Source organism: Bidens hawaiensis, unplaced genomic scaffold (genome assembly GCF_021521415.1).
Source record: "Bidens hawaiensis isolate Kalapana, Puna unplaced genomic scaffold, B.hawaiensis_p1.1 tig00027321_1, whole genome shotgun sequence".
Classification (NCBI taxonomy): domain Eukaryota; kingdom Viridiplantae; phylum Streptophyta; class Magnoliopsida; order Asterales; family Asteraceae; genus Bidens; species Bidens hawaiensis.
Window position 1 is genome coordinate 48,284 of NW_027494417.1, and position 26,466 is coordinate 74,749.

At 43.2% G+C, this 26,466-nt stretch overlaps 1 protein-coding gene across 1 annotated transcript; it reads left to right on the top strand.

The window, feature by feature from the left end:
• The first annotated feature begins 2,727 nt into the window (after positions 1–2,727).
• On the top strand, positions 2,728–25,527 carry LOC143575245 (protein trichome birefringence-like 34). Its single transcript, XM_077059669.1, has 5 exons — positions 2,728–3,193; positions 23,936–24,113; positions 24,217–24,413; positions 24,577–24,735; positions 25,179–25,527. Exons 1-5 carry the CDS (start codon positions 2,832–2,834, stop codon positions 25,525–25,527), a joined length of 1,245 nt encoding a protein of 414 aa, XP_076915784.1. The 5' UTR covers positions 2,728–2,831.
• Positions 25,528–26,466: the final 939 nt, after the last annotated feature.

Here is a 26,466-nt window from a genome sequence, read left to right on the forward strand (position 1 = left end):
GAAATTCATTACAAAACACTAACAATATCATGCATATATACACCGATTCAAACCAATAAGATCATCACCAATTTCACTTTAGTTGAGAGAGAGAGATATATTACGGATGAATACATATAGTTACGAACACTAGTTGAATAATAAAAATAATAATGATAAGTCATTAGAGCTAAAGATTGACTCCACTAGAAAATAAAAATAAATAAAATACAAAACATTAAAACAAACGAAACATAATGTCATAAGGATACAATGCATGGACCTTTTTTTATCTACAAGATATTGACCACGTGCCCATGAAATTTGATGTGAATGTGATGTCAAATGACATCGGCATTGTCGTACTATAGCTTTTCTCAAAATTTTGACTAATCAAACTATATATATAGCTACGATGTGTTGTTTTTTTCTTTGCCCTTTTTATATCTTGTAAAATAAAAAGCCTTGATATTCTTTTGATTTTTGTATCCTATACAGACAAGGTATCATCGCAAAAATACTTTTATTTCTTTTTTCCTTTTACTTTATTCTCGAATAAAACTTTAAACTAAATGGCGTAGTATGTTCCACCTTATACCGACTATATTTCGTTGCTACAGGGTTAGACGAGCTATAAATCTAGAACAAGTCCAACGACGCTTTCGTTTTGCCGCATGCTCAGTATCTTTCTCGTCATTTTCTCTCTCTCAATAATCCAAAACCAGTCACCACCTTCCACTGCCATCCTATGTCGGAACCACCATGTGCCAGCCCCGCTGTGAAGCACCGATGTTGTAACCATGCAATGGCCCAATGTAACCACATCATGATATTGTGTGCTTTAACCGTGGCATACCACCATTGCCTATGGATTTAAAACATGTCATTGTAGGGAATGTATTCACCTCCTTATAAAGAATGTCTCGTTCAACTCCTCAACCGATGCGAAATATTACCATTTGTTGGGAAAATAATGGTTTAAACTTTAATCAATCTTAATATTTTGATAATGACTAAATTAAGACAATATGTGCAGAGTAGACTAGTTCAAACAAATTATAAAAATTTATGTTATAAATATGTAATACTCCAAATTTTTATATTTGGAGAAAAACGAGGTTATATATATATGTGGAAAAAATTGAAATGTGCTGAATTTAGTTATTATATCTTTTTAGAAAGACATTGATCATACTTTGTTTGGATAATATTTGGAGATGAAAAGTGGACTTGTTCTTTTTCTTTGCAAGGATAAATTAGAGATAAAACATACTTGAAGCTAACGAATATTATTTAGACATGTCACCAACTCCCAACGGCACCAACCATCTTCTCTTGCCACCCCACGACACCAATAAACTAAAAGGCCGCAAAGAACCAACTATCTCTTAATTTAGTTTTTCATCAATTTACTTAAAATTATCTGTCGATCAACAACTTCATTTATTAATGTTTTAAGTCATTACAAGCTAATTGTCATACATAATAATACGGGCATATTTTAAGTTAAATGATTTGTTTTAAAGTTGAATATTTTGGTATCTATTAATTTATTGCTTTACATAAGTACATTAAAAAAATTAGCAAAAAACATTAGAGGACGCGTCACTTATCAGCAGGGATGTTTACGGTTCGATTTAAAACTATGAAACCATAATAAGGTCTGTTATTTTTCTTTTTTTAGTGTACCATTAATTACTACCCAAGGTCTAGGATTCCATTCTTTATGAAATAAATCTCCGTAGTCTAAACCATGAAACTAACCATTAGTGATGGTTCGGTCTTTTCAATGTTTCGCTTTCGGTTTTTGATACTTAAAAAACTGTTACTAATAATTTGGTTTACAGTTTGACGTAAAAACTTTAGAATCAAACCTTGAACACCCCTACTTGCCAAAACCATCCATCCTTAAGGATTTTAAAAAGTATATTTCAGATAAGATTTGGTTTCAAACCTTTCCAATGTTGTTGAGGAGTTTGTATTTATATATATGGTTGTTTGATGTTTTTCTTCTTTTTCTTTTTTTATAAGTTACATCTCATATAACTTTTTCAACTGTTTTGACAGTTTTTATTTTTGTTTTGTATCGACAAAGGATTCGGAGGTTCCTTTATTTCTAGATCAAATGCGAGATTGGCAGTAAACTCATTCAGATATGTGAAATATCAATTGTCATGATATTCAAGATCCAAAATAGGGACATAAGATGAAAATTAAGAGTTAAACCGAACAACTCAACTAACATAACTCAATTGATAAAAGCCAAAGATGATTGCATTAACAACCCCGCTCTAATGATTCTGTTACAATAAGTCACCGAATCTAACACTGCCCTATAACAATAACATGAACGACAAACTTAAAACGAACAAACGAAGGAACTACATACAAGAAATAGAACTGTCGCTGATAAGCTAGTAGCGACACTAGGTTATGTTGCAATTAGTCTAGGCGACATATTTGGTGTCGCCTATTAGATAATAAACAAACGTAAGCTTGATCGACCCTCGGAAGTGTTACATCAGTATTTTCCTATGTCTTTAATGTATTTAGCTTAGTAGTTTAAGAGTAACGAAACTCAATGGAACAAAATATAAACTTCCAAACTTTCCAACAAGAAAGTTATTATATTCCTTTTGACCAAGAGTACTTAATTCAAAACCAATCCATTTCCAACTTGGCCACTACTCCTAACACGTCAATCAAATCCTCATAATTATATTTTCTTATAAAACAATACACCAATCCTCACCAACTATTAGAAACTTAAAATGAGGATAAAACCCAACTTGGAAGCCAGAAATTGCATAAAACGAATTATTTTCTAAAGAGAATCAATTTTTATATTTTTAATGGTGGCAAGAAACCAAAATTTGGTGGCCATAACATGGGGTGCATCAGTAAAATTTAGTATCATTCAGTTTTTTGCTTCACTTATTTTGGCTGTGTTTTTCGTCGCAGCGGTTTACATGTCCCGTGAATATGTCACGTTTAGCATGATTACGGTCATGGTAGATGTTACATTTTCGGGCTCTTCGCACTCGGAGTGCAATTTGTTTTCTGGGAAATGGGTGTTTGATAACAAGTCATACCCTCTTTACAAAGAGAAAGAATGCAAATTTATGTCGGATCAATTGGCATGCAACAAGTTTGGAAGAGAGGATTTGAGTTATCAATATTGGAGATGGCAACCTAATCAGTGTGACCTTCCAAGGTCTCTCTCTCACTCTCTGTCTCAAACACATAAATAACTACTAGAAACGATTTGAGACCGATTTGGGACAAAAAGACGGTCGCAAAAGTTTCTATTTAATCCTGTTTTTCGACCGAAATTACGACTGGTCTACTATATTTAAATTTTGAATTACTGTTTTGTGCCAGAATTACGATGAACTAGGTGATCGTAAAACTTGCAACTGTTTGCGACAAGATATTGGTCAGTCTCGACTTTGCGACTGTTATGATAACAGTCGCAAGGCGGTTGCTAATTTTGCAAATTTTTTTGGTTGTTAAATTTCGGTCTTAAATGCCAAGTTTGCAAGTAGTGACAAAAACACTCACGTGCACTCTCAAATATGGCATGTACCTTATAATAACTTGTTTAGTAAAAGCAGAAAAAAGAAGGTAAAAGACTAAAAGGCAAAATCCACAATTATTCTTGTATATCACATATATAATTATTTGTTAGGTTAGCTGAAGAAACACTAATCGACCCCGGCAGATTACGGATAATCTGGGGGTTAAATAGATGTTTCCTATGAGGGTTAGGTCCGGCAAGATGGTTATTCTTCTGATGACCTGCAAAACAGACACCGTGAGCTCGTCACTGAGAAGGGGGGGTACCTCCTTGTGACCACCCTCCGGCGTGAGAATCAGACTAGATTGCTCTTGAATATAAGTGTATATTAAGAGAAATAGCTAGAGAGAAGATGATGATACCGTTCCAAGGTGTTGGAGTATTTATAGCCGAAGGTAGGTGTCCAAGAAGGTACAGCCGGCTGTATAATATTCCTTTTCTACCAACTGTGGGCTACGCACGTGCCGTGATGGTGGTTGGTGGGTAGGCAGCGGCTGATAGTGACATGGCCGGCTGTGTACTATTCCTTTTCCACCAACTGCAGGCTATGTACATGCCACGACAAGGGTTGGTGAGTAGGCAGCGGCTGATAGTGACATTAAGTACTAGAGCGTGCTGCTCGTCGTACTGATGTCAGTGAGCTGTCGCAGCTTTGGTCAGATCTTTTGTCCATACCTTGGCAGGTATAGTACAAAAGGTCCTCCAGTAGCGTACGGACTGGCTCATTTGGGCGGGAGAATTCCCGGCTTTGGGCGGGAGTATTCCCGGCTTGCTCATTCCCTCTTCAGGTGACATTACTGAATTATTTGAGAGTTAGTGCCTTGTGCGTGTAGCCTTGCTGTGCGGGTAGCCTTCCCTGATGGCTAGTATCCGTAGCTGCGGGAACAGGCGGAGTACGTCACCATTGGGAGGCTTTTCCTGCGGGAACAGCTTGCGTACTGCGCGTAAGGACGTCCCGTCTCTGAGCATGGTTGGTCCTGCGGATCCAGTTGGTCTTTGCGCAGACGTCCCTCTAAGGAGTCTTGCGAGTTCAACTGCGCAGACGTCTCTCTTCGAGGTGAGTCTTGCGGGTCCAACTGCGCAGACGTCCCTGTTTAAGGTGAGTCTTGCGGGTCCAACCGCGCAGACGTCCCTGTTCAAGGTGAGTCTTGCGGGTCCAACTGGGCTCTGCTGGGACCTACCTCTTCAAGTCCCCCCAGTCCATGTTCTTCTCATGAATTGTTAATAAGTGAGGTGAACTTTTGGACTTAAGAAAGGGGTTTTGAAAAGGGTTTAGTTTTAAGGTTTTCCATGGGGATTCTTCCCGCGGAAGTCCTAATGTCACGTGCAGAAATTCCCGACTTTTCTGCTTGATCTTTGGGTATGATGCGGGTAGGTCTGTAACCTCCTCGCAAGTCAGGAGCGTTGAGTTCCACTTGTGTAGATTCTCCATGAGGTTTTGGTAGTTTTAAACATAGTGATCAATTATGTTAAACAACCAATTCCATCTTGGAGCTTCAATCAATCTAGTTCTCAACGTTCCCGCTATGCGGGGATGTTATTTCCGTTTCCGCAAGCATGGCCCAGAAGATCCTTCTTGGTTTCAATTCCCTGCGAGTGCTATGTGAAGGGTTTTGCCTTGACACTGTACCCGCACTCGTCTTATAGTTACTTTACTTCTAAGGTATTCTTGGCTTCAATTCCCTGCAGGTGCTAAGTATGTGAAGGGTTTTGCCTTGACACTGTACCCGCACCTGTCATAGTTACTTGGTTGCCAAGGTATTCTTGGCTTCAATTCCCTGTATGTGCTAAGTATGTGAAGGGTTTTGCCTTGACACTGTACCCGCACCTGTCTTATAGTTACTTGGTTGCCAAGGTAAGGGGGTATAGTCCCGCTTACTTTTGAATCTTTTTGAATTTTTTTTTGAAATTCGAAGAGTTGGTGAAAGGATAAGAACAGTCTAACCGTTGAAGGGACGTCAGCGTGGTCTGACGGTTTCTTCTGACAGTTTCAGGACGTGCATGAAGTTATGGTGACGTGACAGTATATGGTCATTCCAGACGCTTTCTCAGGCGCGTGGGCGCGAGTTTTCAGGCGCGTGGGCGCGAAGTTTACGGCGCGCGTCCTGTCAACAGCTGTTGCCAGCTTGCTTTTTCCACGTGTCATAGTTTCATTGCACCTGCGCTTTTCCGTCTCTCCCGCATTAAATTCATCGCATTCATTGCGATGAGTATATAAAGGGAGGAGAGGATGCATCTCAATTCACAGTTTCACTTAATCTTCTAAGCGATTTCCGGCGAATACTCTAACTTTTGTCGAGCATTCTCCTGAAATCGTTCTTCTTTCCATCATCCGAAACATGTCTTCCATTCGTGATCCTGAGGCTATTGCCGAGGAGTCCGACGTGTACATCGAGAACCCGACGTCTGACAAGGACGATAAGAGTACTGCGGGGGAGTGCCAGTGTGCTCTTTCCGTCGACGTTTATGAGTACATCGTCAGGAAGTTCATGCTCGAGCCCTTCGAGCCTGAGTTTCCTGAGCCTCACCAGACGGTGCATGATGCCCCCAAGGGCAAGATAGGGGTGTATGCTGCATTCTTCATCTATGGGAATCTCAGGTTCCCATTGACGAAGTTTGTGTACCGTTTTTTGGAGAGACACGGTGTATGTAACACCCCGACCAAAGGCGGATTATACATCGGGGCGCCACATATTGCTTCATTACTCGCGACACTATTGGTGTCAATATTTATTAATACACATTTTATCGCGCACGCGCAGCGGGGAAAATAAAGAACATAAATCAAACATAAATCAATATATTATAAATTATAACATTCAAACAACATTAACTTGTCTTGATACATTTTAATTCTAGGTCCAAAAGTAAAAACTTCCTACGTGTCCACAAACTCCAAAACAGCTACTGCAAACCTGAACATGTGTTAAAATAAACGTCAAACACTTGCGTGTTGGTGAGAAATCAAGTTTAATACAATACATAGATAACAATAAATCTGCGCGCAACATGTGTATGTCTGGGTTTCAACAAGGGTGTAATCAGATCGGGACCAACTCTAAGAGACAAGACTGCCAGTGCTCACAATTGAGCTCACAAACAAGACTAACTGTGCAAGTGTAACAAAAGAGAAAATCATAAACGATAGTTCTCCCGTGTTCATCTAATGGTACCATGAAAACTGCGGAATAGACCGACAAGACGGTTAATGATCCACACATACAAATAAACAGCCAAGTCTACGTCCTCAACACATGGGATACTGCGCGACTAAAGTTCATAAACAAGTTTAAGACTCTAAGTTTGTATGAACACATGAACATCCTAAAACATTAAAAATAAAAAGGGATTAGGTACGAGATTACTCACTTGATAAACGATGCGGTGTAAGATAAAGCAAGAACCAACTTTAAACAAGCACAAGTTAACCTATAAATAAGATTATTGTTTTAACGATCGGTTTTAAGTCTTGATTACAAGTTAGCATAATTAATAAGTAAATTATTATATATATATATTACCGGAAAAGCAGGGCAGATCAGGGAGGAAGACGGAGGCAGAGAGGGAGGCGGCAGAGAGAGCAAGGAGGAGGTCAGGAGAGAGTAAGTGTTTTGTGTGTGTAGTGTTAGGAAAAATAATACTATTATTTATAGAGAAACCCTAGGAGACATAAATCCAGAAAAAGGGGAAAAGATTCCAAGACAAACAGAACAAGACAAAACAAAAGATAACAAAAGATATCAAAAGATATGGCAGCTGCAGGGGGCAAGATAAAGCTGTCAGGGAACAGTAAAAAAGGCATGGGCGGTTCAGATAAAGGTACTGGTCAAGCATGGCAAAAGCAGATCTCAAAAGATAATGTCAGTCACTTTTTCTATCAACCAATGGGGTTGGTACGCATGCTGCGCCGAAAGTAACTATTCAGACATTAGATAGGTTAGGTCAACAGCTCAGAAGAAAAGACATTACAAAAGCAAACGGCTAGAATAAACAGAAGACTAGACTAAAGGGTCAAGCGCGAGAAGGCTGAGTGCGCGAGCGCGAAGGCTGGCACAACAAACCTTAGCGTGCTGCGGGAAGAATCACAAATCCTTAGCGCGCTGCGTGAAGAACCTGGAATTCTAAGCGCATCGCGGGAAGAACATACATTCTTAGCGCATTGCGGGAAGAACATGCATTCTTAGCGCGCTGCGAGAAGAGTTCTCTTCACGCATCGCAGGAACAAGATGTCTTCACGCAGGCTTCCATGTAAGGAGTCTGGCGCGTGGAGCTGCAGACATCCTTATGCGGGAAGAACCAAAGGACAAGCAAAGAGTTGAAAGAGGGAAACAAGGCGTAAGGGCGGGACGGCGACAAGAGGGAAAAGAAGGCGGAAAGAGAGAAGGAAGAGGGAGGGGACGGCGGAAAGAAAGAGAGAGAGAGGCGGGAAGGAAATATGTATTATTATTATTAAAAATAAAATATAAGTATAAATAAATATTAAATCACACAAGAAAGAGATCGGATAAGAGAAACGGGTACCTGGGTCGGGTCGGATCGGGTCAGATGTCACAGTCTCCCCTACTTTAAGAAATTTCGTCCCGAAATTTATCTCGAAGTAGGTTGCGCAGAGAACAGGTGCGGGTACTTGATCTTCATCTGATCTTCCCTTTCCCATGTAAACTCGGCTCCGCGCTTGGACTCCCAGCGAACTTTCACGATAGGGATACGACTGCGCTTGGTTTGCTTAACCTCGCGATCCATAATCTCAACAGGCTTCTCAACGAAATGCATAGTTTCATCAACTTGAACTTCATCAAGTGGAATGTGAAGGTTCTCGTCAGCTAAACACTTCTTGAGATTGGATACATGGAACGTTGGATGCACATTACTGAGCGCGGGCGGCAGGTCAAGTCTGTAGGCAACTTTTCCCACACGCGCGAGAATCTTGAATGGACCAACATAACGAGGAGCAAGCTTACCTTTCTTCCCAAAGCGGACAACACCTTTCCAAGGCGACACTTTGAGGAGAACAAGATCACCAACTTGAAATTCGAGAGGCTTTCGCCTACGATCTGCGTAACTCTTCTGTCGGCTCCTGGCAGTCAGCAGATGATCACGGATCTTGGCGATTTTATCAGTTGTCTCTTGAACAAGTTCGGGTCCTGTGATTTGAGCTTCTCCCACTTCGCTCCAACAAATCGGGGAGCGGCACTTACGACCGTAAAGTGCTTCAAATGGGGCCATACCAATACTGGAATGATAGCTGTTATTATAAGAAAACTCAATCAAAGGCAGGTGCGAATCCCAATTACCTCCAAAATCAAGAACACAAGATCGGAGCATATCCTCAAGAGTTTGAATAGTTCGCTCAGACTGACCGTCAGTCTGAGGATGATATGCCGTACTCATGTCCAAGCGAGTTCCTAGCGCAAATTGGAGAGATTTCCAAAAGCGAGATATAAAACGGCCATCGCGATCGGATATGATGCTCAAAGGAGTACCATGGCGGCAGACAATTTCCTTAACATAAAGCTGCGCGAGTTGCTCAACACGGTAGTTTTCACGAATGGGCAGAAAGTGAGCAGACTTAGTCAATCGATCCACTATTACCCAAATGCTATCATGTTTGCTTGCTGTCAAAGGTAACTTGGTAATAAAGTCCATCGCTACACATTCCCATTTCCACGTAGGAATTTCTGGTTGTTCGAGCAAACCAGATGGGCGTTGGTGTTCAGCTTTCACTTTAGAACAAGTCAGACATTTAGCTACGAACACAGCAATATCCTTTTTCATACCGGGCCACCAATAAGTAATGCGCAAATCCTTGTACATCTTATCAGCGCTGGGATGAATAGAATACCGAGATTTGTGCGCTTCACTCAGGATATCTGCGCGAAGATTCTCATCAAAGGGAATCCAGATGCGATTAAGATAACAGAGAATTCCACTCATATTAGGGACAAAGTGCGCTTCCGCGCCACACGCTAACTCGGCGCGAAGGTTATCATTACTGATGGATGCGCGCTGCGCGTCACGAATACGCGATTCAAGGTTGCTTTGAATCGGCGCGAAGTGAAGCTGGGTGCGCGGCAAGATACAGTTAAGCTGACAGGGTTTTCGGCTGAGCGCGTCGGCTACCACATTAGCCTTACCAGGATGATACCGGATCTCACAATCGTAATCGCTGATGAGTTCGTTCCATCGGCGTTGCCTCATGTTAAGTTCCTTTTGATCAAAGATATGCTGAAGGCTTTTATGGTCAGTGTAGTGGATACACTTAGTACCATAAAGGTAGTGTCTCCAGATCTTCAAGGCAAAAACAACTGCACCAAGTTCGAGGTCGTGAGTTGTATAATTCTTTTCATGAACCTTAAGTTGCCTCGATGCGTAAGCGATAACCTTGCCTCGTTGCATAAGAACACAACCAAGACCTTGGTTGGATGCATCGCAATACACGACAAAATCATCATTACCCTCAGGTAGCGCAAGAACAGGAGCTTCACACAACAAACGCTTGAGCGTTAGAAAGGCTTCTTCTTGCTTCGAGCCCCAAATATACGGTTTACCTTTGTGCGTTAGAGCTGTTAAAGGCAAAGCGATCTTTGAGAAGTTCGAAATAAATCGCCGGTAGTAACCAGCTAAGCCCAGAAAGGAACGGATCTCAGAAGGAGAGGATGGCGTAATCCAGTTCTTGATTGCTTCAATCTTGGATGGGTCGACATGAATACCCATCTTGTTTACAACGTGACCAAGAAACTGTACTTCATCAGACCAGAATTCACACTTGGAAAGCTTAGCATAGAGCTGCTCGGTTCGGAGCTTTTGCAATACCAATCGGAGATGTTGCTCATGCTCGGCCTTGGTCTTAGAATACACCAGAACATCATCGATAAATACAATCACGAATTTATCCAAGAAAGGCCTACACACCCGATTCATTAGATCCATGAAAACAGCGGGTGCGTTGGTTAGACCGAAGGACATGACCAAGAATTCAAAATGGCCATAACGAGTTCGAAAAGCAGTCTTCGGAACATCTTCATCGCGGATGCGCAACTGGTGATAGCCAGAGCGGAGATCAATCTTCGAGAAACAAGAGGCACCTTGGAGTTGATCAAAGAGGTCGTCAATACGCGGTAAGGGATACCGGTTTTTAATGGTGAGTTTGTTCAACTCGCGGTAATCAATACACATGCGAAACGATCCATCTTTCTTTTTAACGAACAACACCGGAGCACCCCAGGGCGAAGAGCTAGGGCGAATGAATCCTTTAGCAGTCAACTCTTGAAGTTGGCTTGCCAATTCTTGCATCTCAGCGGGCGCAAGACGGTAAGGAGATTTGGCTACGGGGGAAGCACCAGGGACAAGATCAATACGGAACTCGACTTCACGAGCGGGAGGGATACCAGGAAGATCATCAGGAAAAACTTCAGGGAAATCACGCACAACAGGGATATCGCGAAGCTTCTTTTCTTCAGCAGGTTTAACCACATGGGCTAGAAATGCAATACACTTCTTCCGCATGAGTCTTTGGGCTTCGGCGCAAGACATAAGTTTAAGACCACTGGAGGGTTTTTCGCCGTAAATATGAAGATCACCATTTTCTCGAGGAATGCGAATCAACTTCTTGGCGCAATTAACTTCGGCGCGATTATGCGAGAGCCAGTCCATACCAATAATAACATCAAAGCTTCCAAGAGGCATGGGGATGAGGTCGATCAGAAAATCGTTTTCGTTAAGGTTAAGCGTACAATCTTTAATCACCGAGTTAATTAAAACAGTTTCACCGTTAGCCAATTCAACTGAAAAATCTTCTTTTAAATCGTTGCGCGGTCGCGCAAGCTTCTGCTCGAAGGCGCGAGAGATAAAACTTCGATCGGCGCCAGTATCAAAAAGTACAGAAGCATAAAATCCGTTAAGCAAAAATGTACCATTAACTACGTCATTATTCGCTTGCGCTTGGTGCGCGGTTATGTTAAAAGCTCGTCCACGCGTCACTTGGTTTGAAATCTGGTTCACCGGATTCGCTTGTGTGATTTGCACTTGTAGTCTCGGGCACGCGTTCCGGAAATGACTGGGATCACCGCAGTTAAAGCACGATCTGGGTCGTGGGTTTTGGTAGATTGATTGTGGGTTCTGCGGGTAGACTGGTGGTGTTGGCGCAATTGGATTGGCGGGAAGGACTCTACAGTTCTCAGCAGTGTGACCAGTACGGCCACATCGGTTACAAAGTCGACACGGGGTTTGGGTTGGGTGGTGAAATCTACAGGTTGGGCAAAAGGGATGGTTTCCTGTGTAAGGTTTCTTAGTTGGCGGGGCAGGGAGTGCTGGATTGGTTAGGGCATAGTTGTGAACTACAGGGGGAGTTGGGTAAGCTGACAGAGGGTTAGGCGCGTAAACTGGGGGTTGGTATGCGGGTTGCTGGACAATGGGCGGGTTGGTAAGCGCATAGGCCTTGCGCCTGCGCTTGAGGTTGTTACGGTTTGAGGGTTCAGGTTTGGTTTCTGTTGGTTCAGGGACAGTCTTGGTGAGTTTGGTCTTTTCTGTTCCCCGCAGGAACAGGGTTCCTGCTCTGACATGGTTGTCGCTGAGCACAGCGGCCAATTCGATGGCGTCAGAGAGGGTAACTGGGTTTCTGGCCCATACAGAATCTTGAATTTCCATGGGGAGACCCCCAAGGAATTTCTCTATGGCTCGGCGGGAAGGGGTAACAAGGTGAGGGACAAGCAGGCTTAGTTCATGGAAGCGCGTCGCGTACTCGCGCGCTTCTCCGCTGTATTGCTTCAAGTTCCAGAATTCTTCCTCCAGGCGCTTAACTTCGATGGGAGGGCAGAATTCTCGCGTAAGAATTTCCTTGAATTCCTCCCATGTCATGCTAGAAGCAGCCTCTGCGCCACGCGCATGAGCTACTCCATTCCACCATGTAAGCGCTCTGGATTCCAGGACACTGGAAGCATATAGGGTTCGTCTGTCTGAGGGGCATTGGGTATGGAGGAAAGTGTTTTCAATCTTTTCGAGCCATTGGAGCATCACGGTGGCTCCTTCAAGACCTGTGAACTTTGGAGGGTTACCCGCGTTAAAGGACTTAATGTTGTAACTGGAGGTATTGTTTTGGCTCAAGGCTTGGGCTATCACGGCGGCCATTTCCTGGGAACGTTGCTGTCTACGCATGCGCGAGGCTTCTCTTCTCTGAAATCGGCGAGATAGCGGAGGCATTCTATAAAAATTTTAATTTTAGTTAATATCTTGGTTTTAGCGCAAAGTTTTAATCTTATAAAGCTTGGTTTCACGGAGTCAGTTACAGTCAACAGTTAAAGTAAAATAAATGATCCTAAATGCAGACTTAATAAAGGTAACAAATTCGAATCAAGAATCGACAATTCATGTATCACCATGACTTTCCGAATTCCCAATTTAAAATATACGAGCAAACGAGTATTGGAGATTGACGATTCATGTATCACCATGACTTTTCAATCTTCAATATTAAACATACAAGAAAATGAGTATTGGAGGTTGACAATTCATGTATCACCATGACTTTTCAAGTCTCCAACCTCAGAACATAATCGTAAATGGAAATTGAAAATCAACTATTCATGTATCACCATGACTTTTCGGATTTTCAATCCCAACAAACGAATATGTAAGTAAAATCAATAAAAATCGAAATTCAGCAAAAATCGAAATATCGCGAAATAAAACATAAAATCATATACTGCGCAAGTGCGAGCATATTCATAAATAACGAGTAATTAACAATAAGCGTGCAAACATGAGATTTCTCTCATGCGCGAGAAGGGACTCTTAGGTATTCTAGGCCGTTACGTCTAACCACCTATCCTAAAGTCAACGAGCTCTGATACCAATCTGTAACACCCCGACCAAAGGCGGATTATACATCGGGGCGCCACATATTGCTTCATTACTCGCGACACTATTGGTGTCAATATTTATTAATACACATTTTATCGCGCACGCGCAGCGGGGAAAATAAAGAACATAAATCAAACATAAATCAATATATTATAAATTATAACATTCAAACAACATTAACTTGTCTTGATACATTTTAATTCTAGGTCCAAAAGTAAAAACTTCCTACGTGTCCACAAACTCCAAAACAGCTACTGCAAACCTGAACATGTGTTAAAATAAACGTCAAACACTTGCGTGTTGGTGAGAAATCAAGTTTAATACAATACATAGATAACAATAAATCTGCGCGCAACATGTGTATGTCTGGGTTTCAACAAGGGTGTAATCAGATCGGGACCAACTCTAAGAGACAAGACTGCCAGTGCTCACAATTGAGCTCACAAACAAGACTAACTGTGCAAGTGTAACAAAAGAGAAAATCATAAACGATAGTTCTCCCGTGTTCATCTAATGGTACCATGAAAACTGCGGAATAGACCGACAAGACGGTTAATGATCCACACATACAAATAAACAGCCAAGTCTACGTCCTCAACACATGGGATACTGCGCGACTAAAGTTCATAAACAAGTTTAAGACTCTAAGTTTGTATGAACACATGAACATCCCAAAACATTAAAAATAAAAAGGGATTAGGTACGAGATTACTCACTTGATAAACGATGCGGTGTAAGATAAAGCAAGAACCAACTTTAAACAAGCACAAGTTAACCTATAAATAAGATTATTGTTTTAACGATCGGTTTTAAGTCTTGATTACAAGTTAGCATAATTAATAAGTAAATTATTATATATATATATTACCGGAAAAGCAGGGCAGATCAGGGAGGAAGACGGAGGCAGAGAGGGAGGCGGCAGAGAGAGCAAGGAGGAGGTCAGGAGAGAGTAAGTGTTTTGTGTGTGTAGTGTTAGGAAAAATAATACTATTATTTATAGAGAAACCCTAGGAGACATAAATCCAGAAAAAGGGGAAAAGATTCCAAGACAAACAGAACAAGACAAAACAAAAGATAACAAAAGATATCAAAAGATATGGCAGCTGCAGGGGGCAAGATAAAGCTGTCAGGGAACAGTAAAAAAGGCATGGGCGGTTCAGATAAAGGTACTGGTCAAGCATGGCAAAAGCAGATCTCAAAAGATAATGTCAGTCACTTTTTCTATCAACCAATGGGGTTGGTACGCATGCTGCGCCGAAAGTAACTATTCAGACATTAGATAGGTTAGGTCAACAGCTCAGAAGAAAAGACATTACAAAAGCAAACGGCTAGAATAAACAGAAGACTAGACTAAAGGGTCAAGCGCGAGAAGGCTGAGTGCGCGAGCGCGAAGGCTGGCACAACAAACCTTAGCGTGCTGCGGGAAGAATCACAAATCCTTAGCGCGCTGCGTGAAGAACCTGGAATTCTAAGCGCATCGCGGGAAGAACATACATTCTTAGCGCATTGCGGGAAGAACATGCATTCTTAGCGCGCTGCGAGAAGAGTTCTCTTCACGCATCGCAGGAACAAGATGTCTTCACGCAGGCTTCCATGTAAGGAGTCTGGCGCGTGGAGCTGCAGACATCCTTATGCGGGAAGAACCAAAGGACAAGCAAAGAGTTGAAAGAGGGAAACAAGGCGTAAGGGCGGGACGGCGACAAGAGGGAAAAGAAGGCGGAAAGAGAGAAGGAAGAGGGAGGGGACGGCGGAAAGAAAGAGAGAGAGAGGCGGGAAGGAAATATGTATTATTATTATTAAAAATAAAATATAAGTATAAATAAATATTAAATCACACAAGAAAGAGATCGGATAAGAGAAACGGGTACCTGGGTCGGGTCGGATCGGGTCAGATGTCACAGTGTACACCTAACGGAGGTGCACCCGATGGCGATCGCAAAGGTTCGCCATTTTGAATGGGTGTGCCATATTCTGGGCGTTGAGCCCCGCGTCGACCGCCTGATGACCTTCTACTCCTAGAGGTGCATCCAGGGCTGCTATACCTTGGTCAATCGGATCAAGGGTTTGAAGATCTGCGCTACCGAGCGCAGTCTTCGTTCTTGGAAGCGGGAGTTTTTCTATGTCTCCGCTCGCGTCGTCCCCATTGCGATGACGTTCAAGAACGGGAGAGCGCTCCCTAGCCTTCACGCCTCCAATTACCAAGAGGCGGAATGGTTCGCCAAGATCTCCCAGATCCAGACTTCGGTTTACCGCTTTGCGGAGTCTGGGATGGTGATGCTTGGGATGAGCCGGGTATGGAAGGATGCTGGGGCAGAGGCGCCACAGATTCCTATCGTCCTCGAATACGGTTTGAACTTTATCCCTTACGGTATGCTTCATATCTTTTTGCTGATTTAGGGTTTTTCTTATAACTACTTTTCTGTTTATTTTCAGAGGGGAACAATTTGCAGTCGCTTCTGCAACCGCGTGAGAGCGGTGGTCCCGCTCGGCTGGGTACTCGTGCTCTCGACGAGAACGAGTTGCCCATCTTGGAGCAAACGGCGGATAGGTTCGTGGAGGTCTACCCGCCGGGCCACGAGATTTTGAGCGCCACGCGGCCAGGTAAGGGTTTCTTTAACCCCCGTCCTCTCCATGCTCAAACCTCTGCTGGAATTCCTCTAATTTTGTCATCTTCTGATGAGGAATCCGCAGACGGTCCTTTCTTCGTGAGGAAGAAGGCAGCTGGCGCGAAGGGCAAGGCGAAGGTTGCCTCCACCGCCGATCAGGGGAACCGGTCTGACTCGGAGACCGAAAGTGAGGAGGTGGCGGGGAACCCTGGTGGTGGTGAGACAACTGTCCCGGAGGTTGAGACAGCTGTCACCTCCGATCCGCCCAGTACGACGACGGTGACCGGTGTGAAGAGGCCGGCTCCATCAGGTTCGTCCCCGCCTGTCAGAACCTTCAAGCTCAAGAAAACTCGTAAGTGTAAATTAATCTTACCCGCAATTCTTTCCGCCATTGTTTTTAATATCGTCTTCATGCAGGCGTGGATGCTACCGCATTCCAGAGTGGAGCGGGGAGGAGCGTCTCTCGACCCATGACGGTAGGTTTGGTCAACCTACCCGAGGCGATGACCCAGGCGGCCGCGCCTGTTTCAAATGTTGGTTCAGTTGCTCACCCGGTTGAGGCAACTGTTCCAATTGTGACGTCATCTCCGCCAGCTGTCAGTGCCATCTTCACTGCATCCTTCACTGAGCCGGCGGTGATTTTTTCTGCGGGCTCCTCCGCAGCGGCGGCCACGGTTGTGAGTTCACCTCCGATGGTCTCTACCGCGGCGGCTTCAACCGTGCCTCCGGCACCGGTGACTACCTCGTCTCCGGCCGGTTCAGTAGGTATGTTTGGGGCCTCTAGCCAATCTCTGCCTCCTTCCCATCTGCCTAACCTCTTGGATGGATATCCCTTAGGTTCGGGTGATGGGTTCGGCGGCTACCGGCCTGTTGTCGACCCTACAGGGGCGTAGGGTTATTTTGGCCTCTTTTTTTTTTTTATATATATCATTTTTTCCTAACTGTTTTTTGTTTTTACAGTGTCGGATTCCAATGAGGTGTATGTTCCATGGTGGAACATCCCCCGGGGAACAACCCTTCGGACGGCTGTGGACTGCGTCGAGTGGGCGCGTCACGCGGCCCCAAGTGGCGCGTTGGGGGAAGCCTTGTCTAGCTACCAGGAGGGTAGGCTGACAAATGAGCTTTGGATTCTCCTTGCCCGGATGCAGCCGCGCGTCGAGTTGCTTTGTCGTGAAAACGACAAGTTAAAGGCGACGCGTATCCAAGAAGTGGCTCAGGCGCGGGCCATTCGGGAGGAGAACAAGAGACTTTCCGCCGTTGCTGCGGAGAAGGAAAAGGCCTTCAAGGCCCTCGAGGTTGAAGTTCAGGCCCGTCTCGAGTCTCGTTCCAAGGCTATTCAAGCTGTTAACGAACAGCTTAGGTTGGCTAAGGAAACTGCGCGGAACGCGACCGAGAGGGCCACCAAAGCTGAAGCTGTTGCTGAGCCTCTGCGCGCTGAGAATGAGGAGCTTAAAGCCAAACTAGAGAGGCTCCAGCAGGCTCATGATGCCTTGGCCATGGAAGACGCCAAGAAGCTCCAAGAGATCTTGGATCAGAGGGGTATGCTTGACCACACTGAGCGTAAGCTAAAGGGCGTTGAAGAGGCTGCTGCCAAGGAAGTGTTGCTTGCCAACCTTAACAAAAATGAAGCCGAACCCGCCCGTAACCAAGCTCAAGCTGCCCTCCAGGGGGCTCTGTGTAACACCCCGACCAAAGGCGGATTATACATCGGGGCGCCACATATTGTTTCATTACTCGTGACACTATTGGGTGTCAATATTTAATAAATACATTCATTCGCGCACGCGCAAGGTAGACAGAAGATAACATAAGTCAACATAATTCATTATATTATAAGGCAAAATATTCGAACAACAATAACTTGTCTTGATACATTTTAATCTAGGTCCAAAAGTAAAAACGTCCTACGTGTCCACAAGCTCCAAAACAGCTACTGCAAACCTGAACATGTGTTAAAATAAACGTCAAACACTTGCATGTTGGTGAGAAATCAAGTTTAATAGTTAATACATAGATAACAATAAATCTGCGCGCAACATGTGTATGTCTGGTTTTCAACAGGGGTGTAATCTGATCGGGACCAACTCTAAGATTCATGACTGCCCGTGCTCACAATTGAGCTCACAAACAAGACAAACTGTGCATGTGTAAACAAAAGAGAAAATCATAAACGATAGTTCTCCCGTGTTCATCTAATGGTACCATGAGAACTGCGGAATAGACCGACAAGACGGTTAATGATCCACACATACAAATAAACAGCCAAGTCTACGTCCTCAACACATGGGATACTGCGCGACTAAAGTTTATAAACAGTTTAAGACTCTAAGTTTGTATGAACACATGAACATCCCAAAACATTAAAAATAAAAGGGATTAGGTACGAGATTACTCACTTGATAATCGGTGTGAAGATAGGTAAAGCAAGAACCAAACAAGCAAAGTTAACCTATAATTAAAGATTATTGTTTTAACGATTTGTTTTAATGTCTTGATTATAAGTTAGCATAATTAATAAGTAAATTATTATATAATATATATTACCGGAAAAGCAGGGTAGAACAGGGAGGAAGACGGAGGCAGAGAGGAGGACGGCAGAGAGAGCAAGGAGCAAGAGAGAAAAGGAGAGATTAAGTGTTTGTGTGTGATGTGTTAGGAAAATAATATTATTATTTATAGAGAAACCCTAGGGAACACAATCCCTAGAAAAGGGGAAAAGATCTCAAAAAGTAAAAGATTCCAAAAGCAAAAGATATCAAAAGATATGGCAGCTGCAGGGGGCAAGATAAAGCTGACAGGGAACAGTAAACAGGCATGGGAGGGTCAGATAAAGGTACTGGTCAAGCATGGAAAAGCAGATCTCAAAAGATAATGTCAGTCACTTTTTCTGCCAACCAATGGGGTTGGTGCGCATGCTGCGCCGAAAGTAACTTTTCAGACATAAGACAGGTTAGGTCAACAGCACAGAAAATAAGATCACAAAAGCAAACGGCTAGATTAAACAGGAGAAAAGACTCAAGGGTTAAACGCGAGAAGGCATCGAGCGCGAAGGCAAAAGTGCGCGAGCGCGAAGGCAGACAGAACCAACCTTAACGCGTCGCGGGAAGGATTATATTTCTAAGCGCGCCGCGGGAAGAACTTCAATTCTAAGCGCGTCGCGAGAAGAACTATATTCCTTAGCGCGTCGCGGGAAGAACAGTATCCATAGCGCGCCGCGGGAAGAACTAAAATCCTTAGCGCGCTGCGGGGACAGTTCGTCTCGCGTATCGCAGTAACAGGTGGTCTTCACGCAGGCTTCCTTGTAAAGAGTCCGGCGCGTGGAGCTGCGCAGACAACCTTAGGCGGGAAGGAACAAAGGACAGAGGTTCAAGGCTTAAGGGCGGGACGGCGACAAGAGGGAAAAGAAGGCGGAAAGAGAGAAGAGGGACGGGACGGCGGGAAGGAAAAGAGAGAAAGAGGCGGGAAGGAAAATATATATTATTATTAAAAGTAAAATATAAGTAAAAATAAATATTAAATCATAAAAGAAAGAGATCGGATCAGAGAAACGGGTACCTGGGTCGGGTCGGATCGGGTCAGATGTCACACTCTGATCACCAAGGAATGGCTTCTACGAGAAGCGTTGTCGCAGGTATGCGTAGCTTCATGAGATCTTTACGCTTTTCTTTGTACTTAGAAAAGGTTTTGATACTTTGTATTTTTCCTTGTTGTAGGTTGTGCATCGGATCTTCACGAACACATCTTATGACGATGCCATGAGTGCAGCCCTCAGCGCTTCCCATGAGGATGGGGAAAAGGCTGGTTTCTTGCTTGGTCTAGGGTTTGTTGAGAAGGGCATCCCGCCTTCCAACTTCCCTCTTTATGACGTGGACACTGAAGCTGCCTATGAACAAGCAGTGAACCAGTATGCTGCTTTCCCGCATCCGGTGGTGGAGAAGGTGAACGAAATTGCTGCTGCTGATGATGGGCTAACCATTCTCAAGACTTTCCTTGAACCGCCACAGCCAACTGATGGTGCGGGTACAAGTGGGTTTGGAGAGAGTGGTCCTGAAGCTTGAACCTTGAGATCCCTTCCCACCGTTAGGATAGATTTATATTTCTGTAGGCGGGTAGATACCCGGCCATTCTTGTAATGTTTGAATTTTTTATGAGATATAAATGTTTGTGCGGGTAGGACCGCCAATTTCACTGGATGACTTGCTTTATAAACGTTATATGACTTGCTCATGCATATTATAGCTTAATTTGGCACTTGTTTTGCCGCATAAACAATATATGATTTGCTCGTGCATACTTTAGTTTAACTTAGCAATTTTCCAAGTGTTTTGAATAAGTTAACCGTTCGACGTGCGGTTGTCAATAGGTTAGTGTTCAGTTTCCTCTATCATGATTGTGCGGGTAGGACCGTCACTTTCATTTAGTGGGATGACCAATCTTCACCTATAACTGACCTGCGTGAAGGTTTGCCGTTTTTTGTGTTTATGCGGGTTTTGCCGCCGTCCACACGCAACGACTTCCCCACTTACTTATGCGGTGAATACCGGCATATCAGTGTTTTGAATAAGTTAAACCTTTCGACGCGCGGTTGTCAATAGGTTAATGTTCAGTTTCCTCTATCATGATTGTGCGGGTAGGACCGTCACTTTCATTTAGTGGGATGACCAAACTTTACCTATAACTGACCTGCGTGAAGGTTGTCCTCATCTCTTACAAATTTTTGCCGTTTTGTGTTTATGCGGGTTTTGCCGCCTTCCACACGCAACGACTTACTTCCCCACTTATTTATGCGGTGAATACCGGCATATCAGTCTGGAAAGTTCATAAGTATAAATGTAAGATCATCAGCGTCAATGTGAAGAAGAATCATTTCCATTATAAGTGGCTCTGGGCCTTTTCTTTACAAGTTTGGAATTGATTAACATGCAACCTGTGTAATTGAACTCCCATGTTCTTGGGATGGGGGTGTCATTGAGCCTTTCGAGCCGATATTCACCTGGTTCGGAATCTCGTTGTTTACGCAGTATGTAGTCTCCAACATTGAAGCTGCAGTTTCATTCGTGTTTTCCCCAACTGGGGTTCTACACGCATTAGCCTGCTCAGCGTTCATTACGCCACGAGGTGCGTGAGTTTCCCATCTCTGACAAATGCTTCGACGATGTCCTTCAAGTCTAAGCATTCCTCGGTGGTGTGGCCTCTTGTCCTGTGGAAGTCACAGAATTTGCTTTGATCAGCGTTTGGACGCTGTCGGATAATTGGAGCCTCTGGCCATGGGAGCCTCTCGGTGGCGAATATCTCGGTGACGCTTTTGGTGAGTGGCGTCCATCTGGAGTTCCGGTTCGACGACTGCATGTTATCCTTTCCGCCTAACCGAGGGCGAGAGCTGGATGAGGTGTCAAAGTTTACCTTTGACTGCCAAATGCCTAGCTTCCTCTTTTTGTTTAGTCGGGCGGTGTGGACGTTGTTTTCTCTTGTTTTCTGGGTGTAGAGGTTTGTGCTCTGGGGAAGATCTCTACCCAGTTGCTTTTCCGTTTCCGCGAATCGTTTAGCTGCTGTCATGATGGCATCCCACGTGGATGGCATGCCGTCTTTACCCGTTAAGGTGCGGATGAGCTTTGGGTCCTTCGCGCCCTGGATGAAAGTAGCGAGAACAAGATCTTCGCTAATAGTGCCCAGACTTAGCTTCTTTGAATTGAAGCGCGTGATGAAGTCTAGTAAAGACATCTTCCTCTCGGATGCAGTTGAGGATCGTCCATTGCTCTTCGGTATACTTTATTTGTTGACTGAAGTGTTGGCTGAACTTCTGCTGGAAGTCCGCCCAATAGTAGATGTGGTGGACCGGTAGACGGTCAAACCTTGCTCTGGCTGCTACAACCAGCGTCATTTGGAACATATAACACCACGTGGGTTCCGTCCAGTTGCTGACGGTTGCCCCCGCTATGAATCTGTTCAAATGATCGTCTGGGTCAGGATATACCATCATAAGTGCCGATGTTGGACATCTGTTTGGCACTTCTCGGGCGATTGCTTCCGCAATGTCCCTTGCAAACTTGGACGTTCCCGCATTTCCAGCAGTTGGTCTAAAGGTTTTGGAGAAGTCACGTGGGTTTCCCCCCGCGTTCCTTGGTTTGAAGGTTTCTTCGAAATTCCTTCTCGGTTGGAAGTCCGTTTCCTTACGCTTCCCTTTCGCCCTATGGCGAGGGTTTGCGTCGGTGTCGGATTCCTCCCGATCATCGTCCGAGTACTCGCACTCACTGCTCATGTTGAGCTGTTGTCGAGTGCTTCCAAATTCGTCAGCCTGTTGGATGGAACGTAAGCGTTCGTCCAACTCAGCTTGGAATTGCTTCTGACGTGCTTCCGCCCACGCTTTAACTTGTTCAAGTGTTTGGCGGGGGAGCCTCTTCTGTTGTCTTTCCACCTGGGTATCAATGAATCCCAGAGGATGATTGTTTACTGCACTTGCCCCGGCTTGGGTAACCGGGGTAGTGTTCGTAAAATTTACTGCACTTGCCCCGGCTTGAGTAACCGGGGTAGTGTTCGTAAAATTTGTGTACTCGCCGGTGTTCCTCCCAGTAGCTGGGGTTGTGATTACCGGGGTTTCTTGGTCACTCGCTGGCCTCGGGACCGGAGTAACGTTAACCATCTTTCCAGAAGTTTTGAAAAAACTGAAAAAGAATAAGTTCTAGCTTTTATGCACGGATGGCGCCAATGAAGAAACACTAATCGACCCCGGCAGATTACGGATAATCTGGGGGTTAAATAGATGTTTCCCACGAGGGTTAGGTCCGGCAAGATGGTTATTCTTCTGATGACCTGCAAAACAGACACCGTGAGCTCGTCACTGAGAAGGGGGGGTACCTCCTTGTGACCACCCTCCGGCGTGAGAATCAGACTAGATTGCTCTTGAATATAAGTGTATATTAAGAGAAATAGCTAGAGAGAAGATGATGATACCGTTCCAAGGTGTTGGAGTATTTATAGCCGAAGGTAGGTGTCCAAGAAGGTACAGCCGGCTGTATAATATTCCTTTTATACCAACTGTGGGCTACGCACGTGCCGTGCTGGTGGTTGGTGGGTAGGCAGCGGCTGATAGTGACATGGCCGGCTGTGTACTATTCCTTTTCCACCAACTGCAGGCTATGTACATGCCACGACAAGGGTTGGTGAGTAGGCAGCGGCTGATAGTGACATTAAGTACTAGAGCGTGCTGCTCGTCGTACTGATGTCAGTGAGCTGTCGCAGCTTTGGTCAGATATTTTGTCCATACCTTGGCAGGTATAGTACAAAAGGTCCTCCAGTAGCATACGGACTGGCTCATTTGGGCGGGAGAATTCCCGGCTTTGGGCGGGAGTATTCCCGGCTTGCTCATTCCCTCTTCATGTGACATTACTGAATTATTTGAGAGTTAGTGCCTTGTGCGTGTAGCCTTGCTGTGCGGGTAGCCTTCCCTGATGGCTAGTATCCGTAGCTGCGGGAACAGGCGGAGTACGTCACCATTGGGAGGCTTTTCCTGCGGGAACAGCTTGCGTACTGCGCGTAAGGACGTCGCGTCTCTGAGCATGGTTGGTCCTGCGGATCCAGTTGGTCTTTGCGCAGACGTCCCTCTAAGGAGTCTTGCGAGTTCAACTGCGCAGACGTCTCTCTTCGAGGTGAGTCTTGCGGGTCCAACTGCGCAGACGTCCCTGTTTAAGGTGAGTCTTGCGGGTCCAACCGCGCAGACGTCCCTGTTCAAGGTGAGTCTTGCGGGTCCAACTGGGCTCTGCTGGGACCTACCTCTTCATTAGCCAATGTTGAATGTAGTCAATTTCTTGGTTCTTGATCTGGATTAAAGTGACTTGAAATGATTTTGATTTCTTGTGCTCGATTACGCTAGAATTTTTTATTTTTTATTTTTTATTTTTTTTGTGTTTCATATTAGATTCAATGCAACAAGATTGTTGGAGGAGCCAAGGAACAAGAGGATGGTGTTTGTCGGTGACTCTTTAAATAGAGGACAATGGGTTTCAATGGTTTGTCTTTTAGATTCATCCATTCTTGACCCAAAGATGAAACTCCTGAACAATACTGGTTCCAACTTAATCATCTATAAAGCTCTTGTAAGTAACTAATAAGCCTAACTCTATATGTATTCAAACTAACCAATTTAACATGCATTTGGAGATATTTAATCTTTTTGTGCGAATATACGACTAAATGTAGGGTTACAACGCGTCAATCGAGTTCTATTGGGAACCATTGTTAGTTGAGTCTAACTCAGACGACCCGGTGAACCATAAATTACCTGAAAGGATCGTCCGGACACAGTCCATTGAAAAGCATGCTAGGGTTTGGACTGATGCAGATATACTAGTCTTTAATTCCTATCTTTGGTGGAAACAACCCCATATCAAAGTCTTGTAAGTTCATACTGATCAATCAAATAACTGTACATAAAGTCTTCATGGTTGGAGAAACATCAATAATATTATTGTTTATTAATTACAATTATATTATATGTTGCTTAAAGAAAGTAAATAATAATTAATTATCAAGCTAGATGTTGAATTTAATGACTATTAGGTGGGGTTCGTTTAAAGATGAAAATGGAATATATAAAGAAGTGGAGAATGTACGTAGCTATGAAATGGCCTTTAAAACATGGTCAGATTGGTTAGAGATACATGTTGATCGAGCCAAGACTCGATTGTTTTTCATCAGCATGTCACCTGTTCATGAAAAGTAAGAACTTCATTAGCATCAAGTTTGCTATATATGGTTACCTTAACTACTCCCCGTCCCATTATAAGTGTCAATGCTTGAAAAATACAAAGTTTAAGGTGGATTGAATGATTAATTTTTTTTCTTACCAAATGACAATAATGCACTTGAAAAGTGGGTCCATCAATATTGTTTATTAATGTTAGTTGTGTGTGTTTAAGAGTAAACTTGAAAATTGGCTAATAAATTTTGAAATAGGCACTTGTAAGTTGTAACGAGACAAATAAAAAAAGAAATGTGAACACTTATAATGGGACGGAGGAAATATATATTATTATACGTGCGAATTAAATTTTAAATAATTCAAACTATGTAATATAGTTTAACATATTATTGAACTTATAAGATTGAATGGTGATAAAATGTTTAACTCTAAGGAAGAAAACATGTGTTATCGATTGTAGGGCAGAAGAATGGGGCGGATCTGATGGCCAAAATTGTTATGGTGAGACTGAATTGATTAAGAAGGAGGGGTATACCGGCAACAAAACAGATCCAAACATGATGAGAATAGTAGAAAATACCATTGATGAACTAAAAACAAGAGGTTTGAAAGTTGAATTCATCAACATAACTCAACTTTCAGAATACAGAAAGGAAGGCCATCCTTCAATTTATAGGAAGCAATGGGGTGCACCGAGTGAAGAACAATTGTCCAATCCAAGTAGTTATTCAGATTGTATACATTGGTGTCTTCCTGGTGTGCCTGATGTATGGAATGAGATTATGTATGCTTATATTTTTCAAATGTGAAAAATCACATGTATGTTTCGCTCAGTTAGATGTGAATTTACTATTGATTAATTAGTTTTTTTTTTCATTTTAATCCTGATATAAAACATGGTAGGGAATAAACATGGAGAGATATGATACCAGATCGGATATCGTTACGGTGACTGAACTAAAAAACAAAAACAAAATTTACGGACAAGTTCGATGCTGCAAAGTGGCCCAATAGGGCACTTGCGACGCCAAACTTCTTATTTATTATATAGTAATAATTGCTTTAACAAGATAATTCCTTAATGAATCGAGCTTTATCTGATTTATATTATTTAACTAATTAAATAAAAATAATCTGTCGGGAAAACAATGGTTTAAACTTTAATCAACCTTAATGTTTTGATAAGGGCTCAATTAGGACAATATAAAATAAAATACTATTAATTCATCATTGATAACTATATATCACATGCATGTTCCTTAATTCATAATTAAGCAACAAAACAATTAATCAAGACTACACACTCAAAATTAAGATTAGTTAATTAATCAATACACTGAATCAAGACTACAAAGTGTATAATGGTGATCTCTACATTAATATGAAGATGAAGAAATCACTGTTGAAGATTAATTAAAAACTTAGCCAAGTTAAGTTGTTAATAATTATAAACTTAAGATAAGTTTATAAATATATATATTTAAACACAATTTTATAAATATATAATATTTATATTTCACAATATTATTTGAAAGACTTTTTTCACTATGAGTATGTATGTCTTACATTCAAACCATGCATTGGACAATCAACTTTCGGCAAATTGGAAATTAAAGCTCTTATAAGGCATGGTTAACGCTTTGGATGAAGATCAAAATGTATGTTTAACCAAATTAGTAAAATACTTGGGTTATATTGTATGATGAAGTGTGGAGTGAAAGGGATGTTTTCTCGCATGTGTTGGTCAA

Bases quoted from the DNA above. Each gene is read 5' to 3' on its own strand.
- LOC143575245 (XM_077059669.1), top strand. From the start codon at position 2,832: ATGGTGGCAAGAAACCAAAATTTGGTGGCCATAACATGGGGTGCATCA. The intron at 3,194-23,935 runs GTCTCTCTCTCA...GTTTCATATTAG, and splicing joins AATCAGTGTGACCTTCCAAG to ATTCAATGCAACAAGATTGT. The intron at 24,736-25,178 runs GTAAGAACTTCA...TATCGATTGTAG, and splicing joins ATGTCACCTGTTCATGAAAA to GGCAGAAGAATGGGGCGGAT.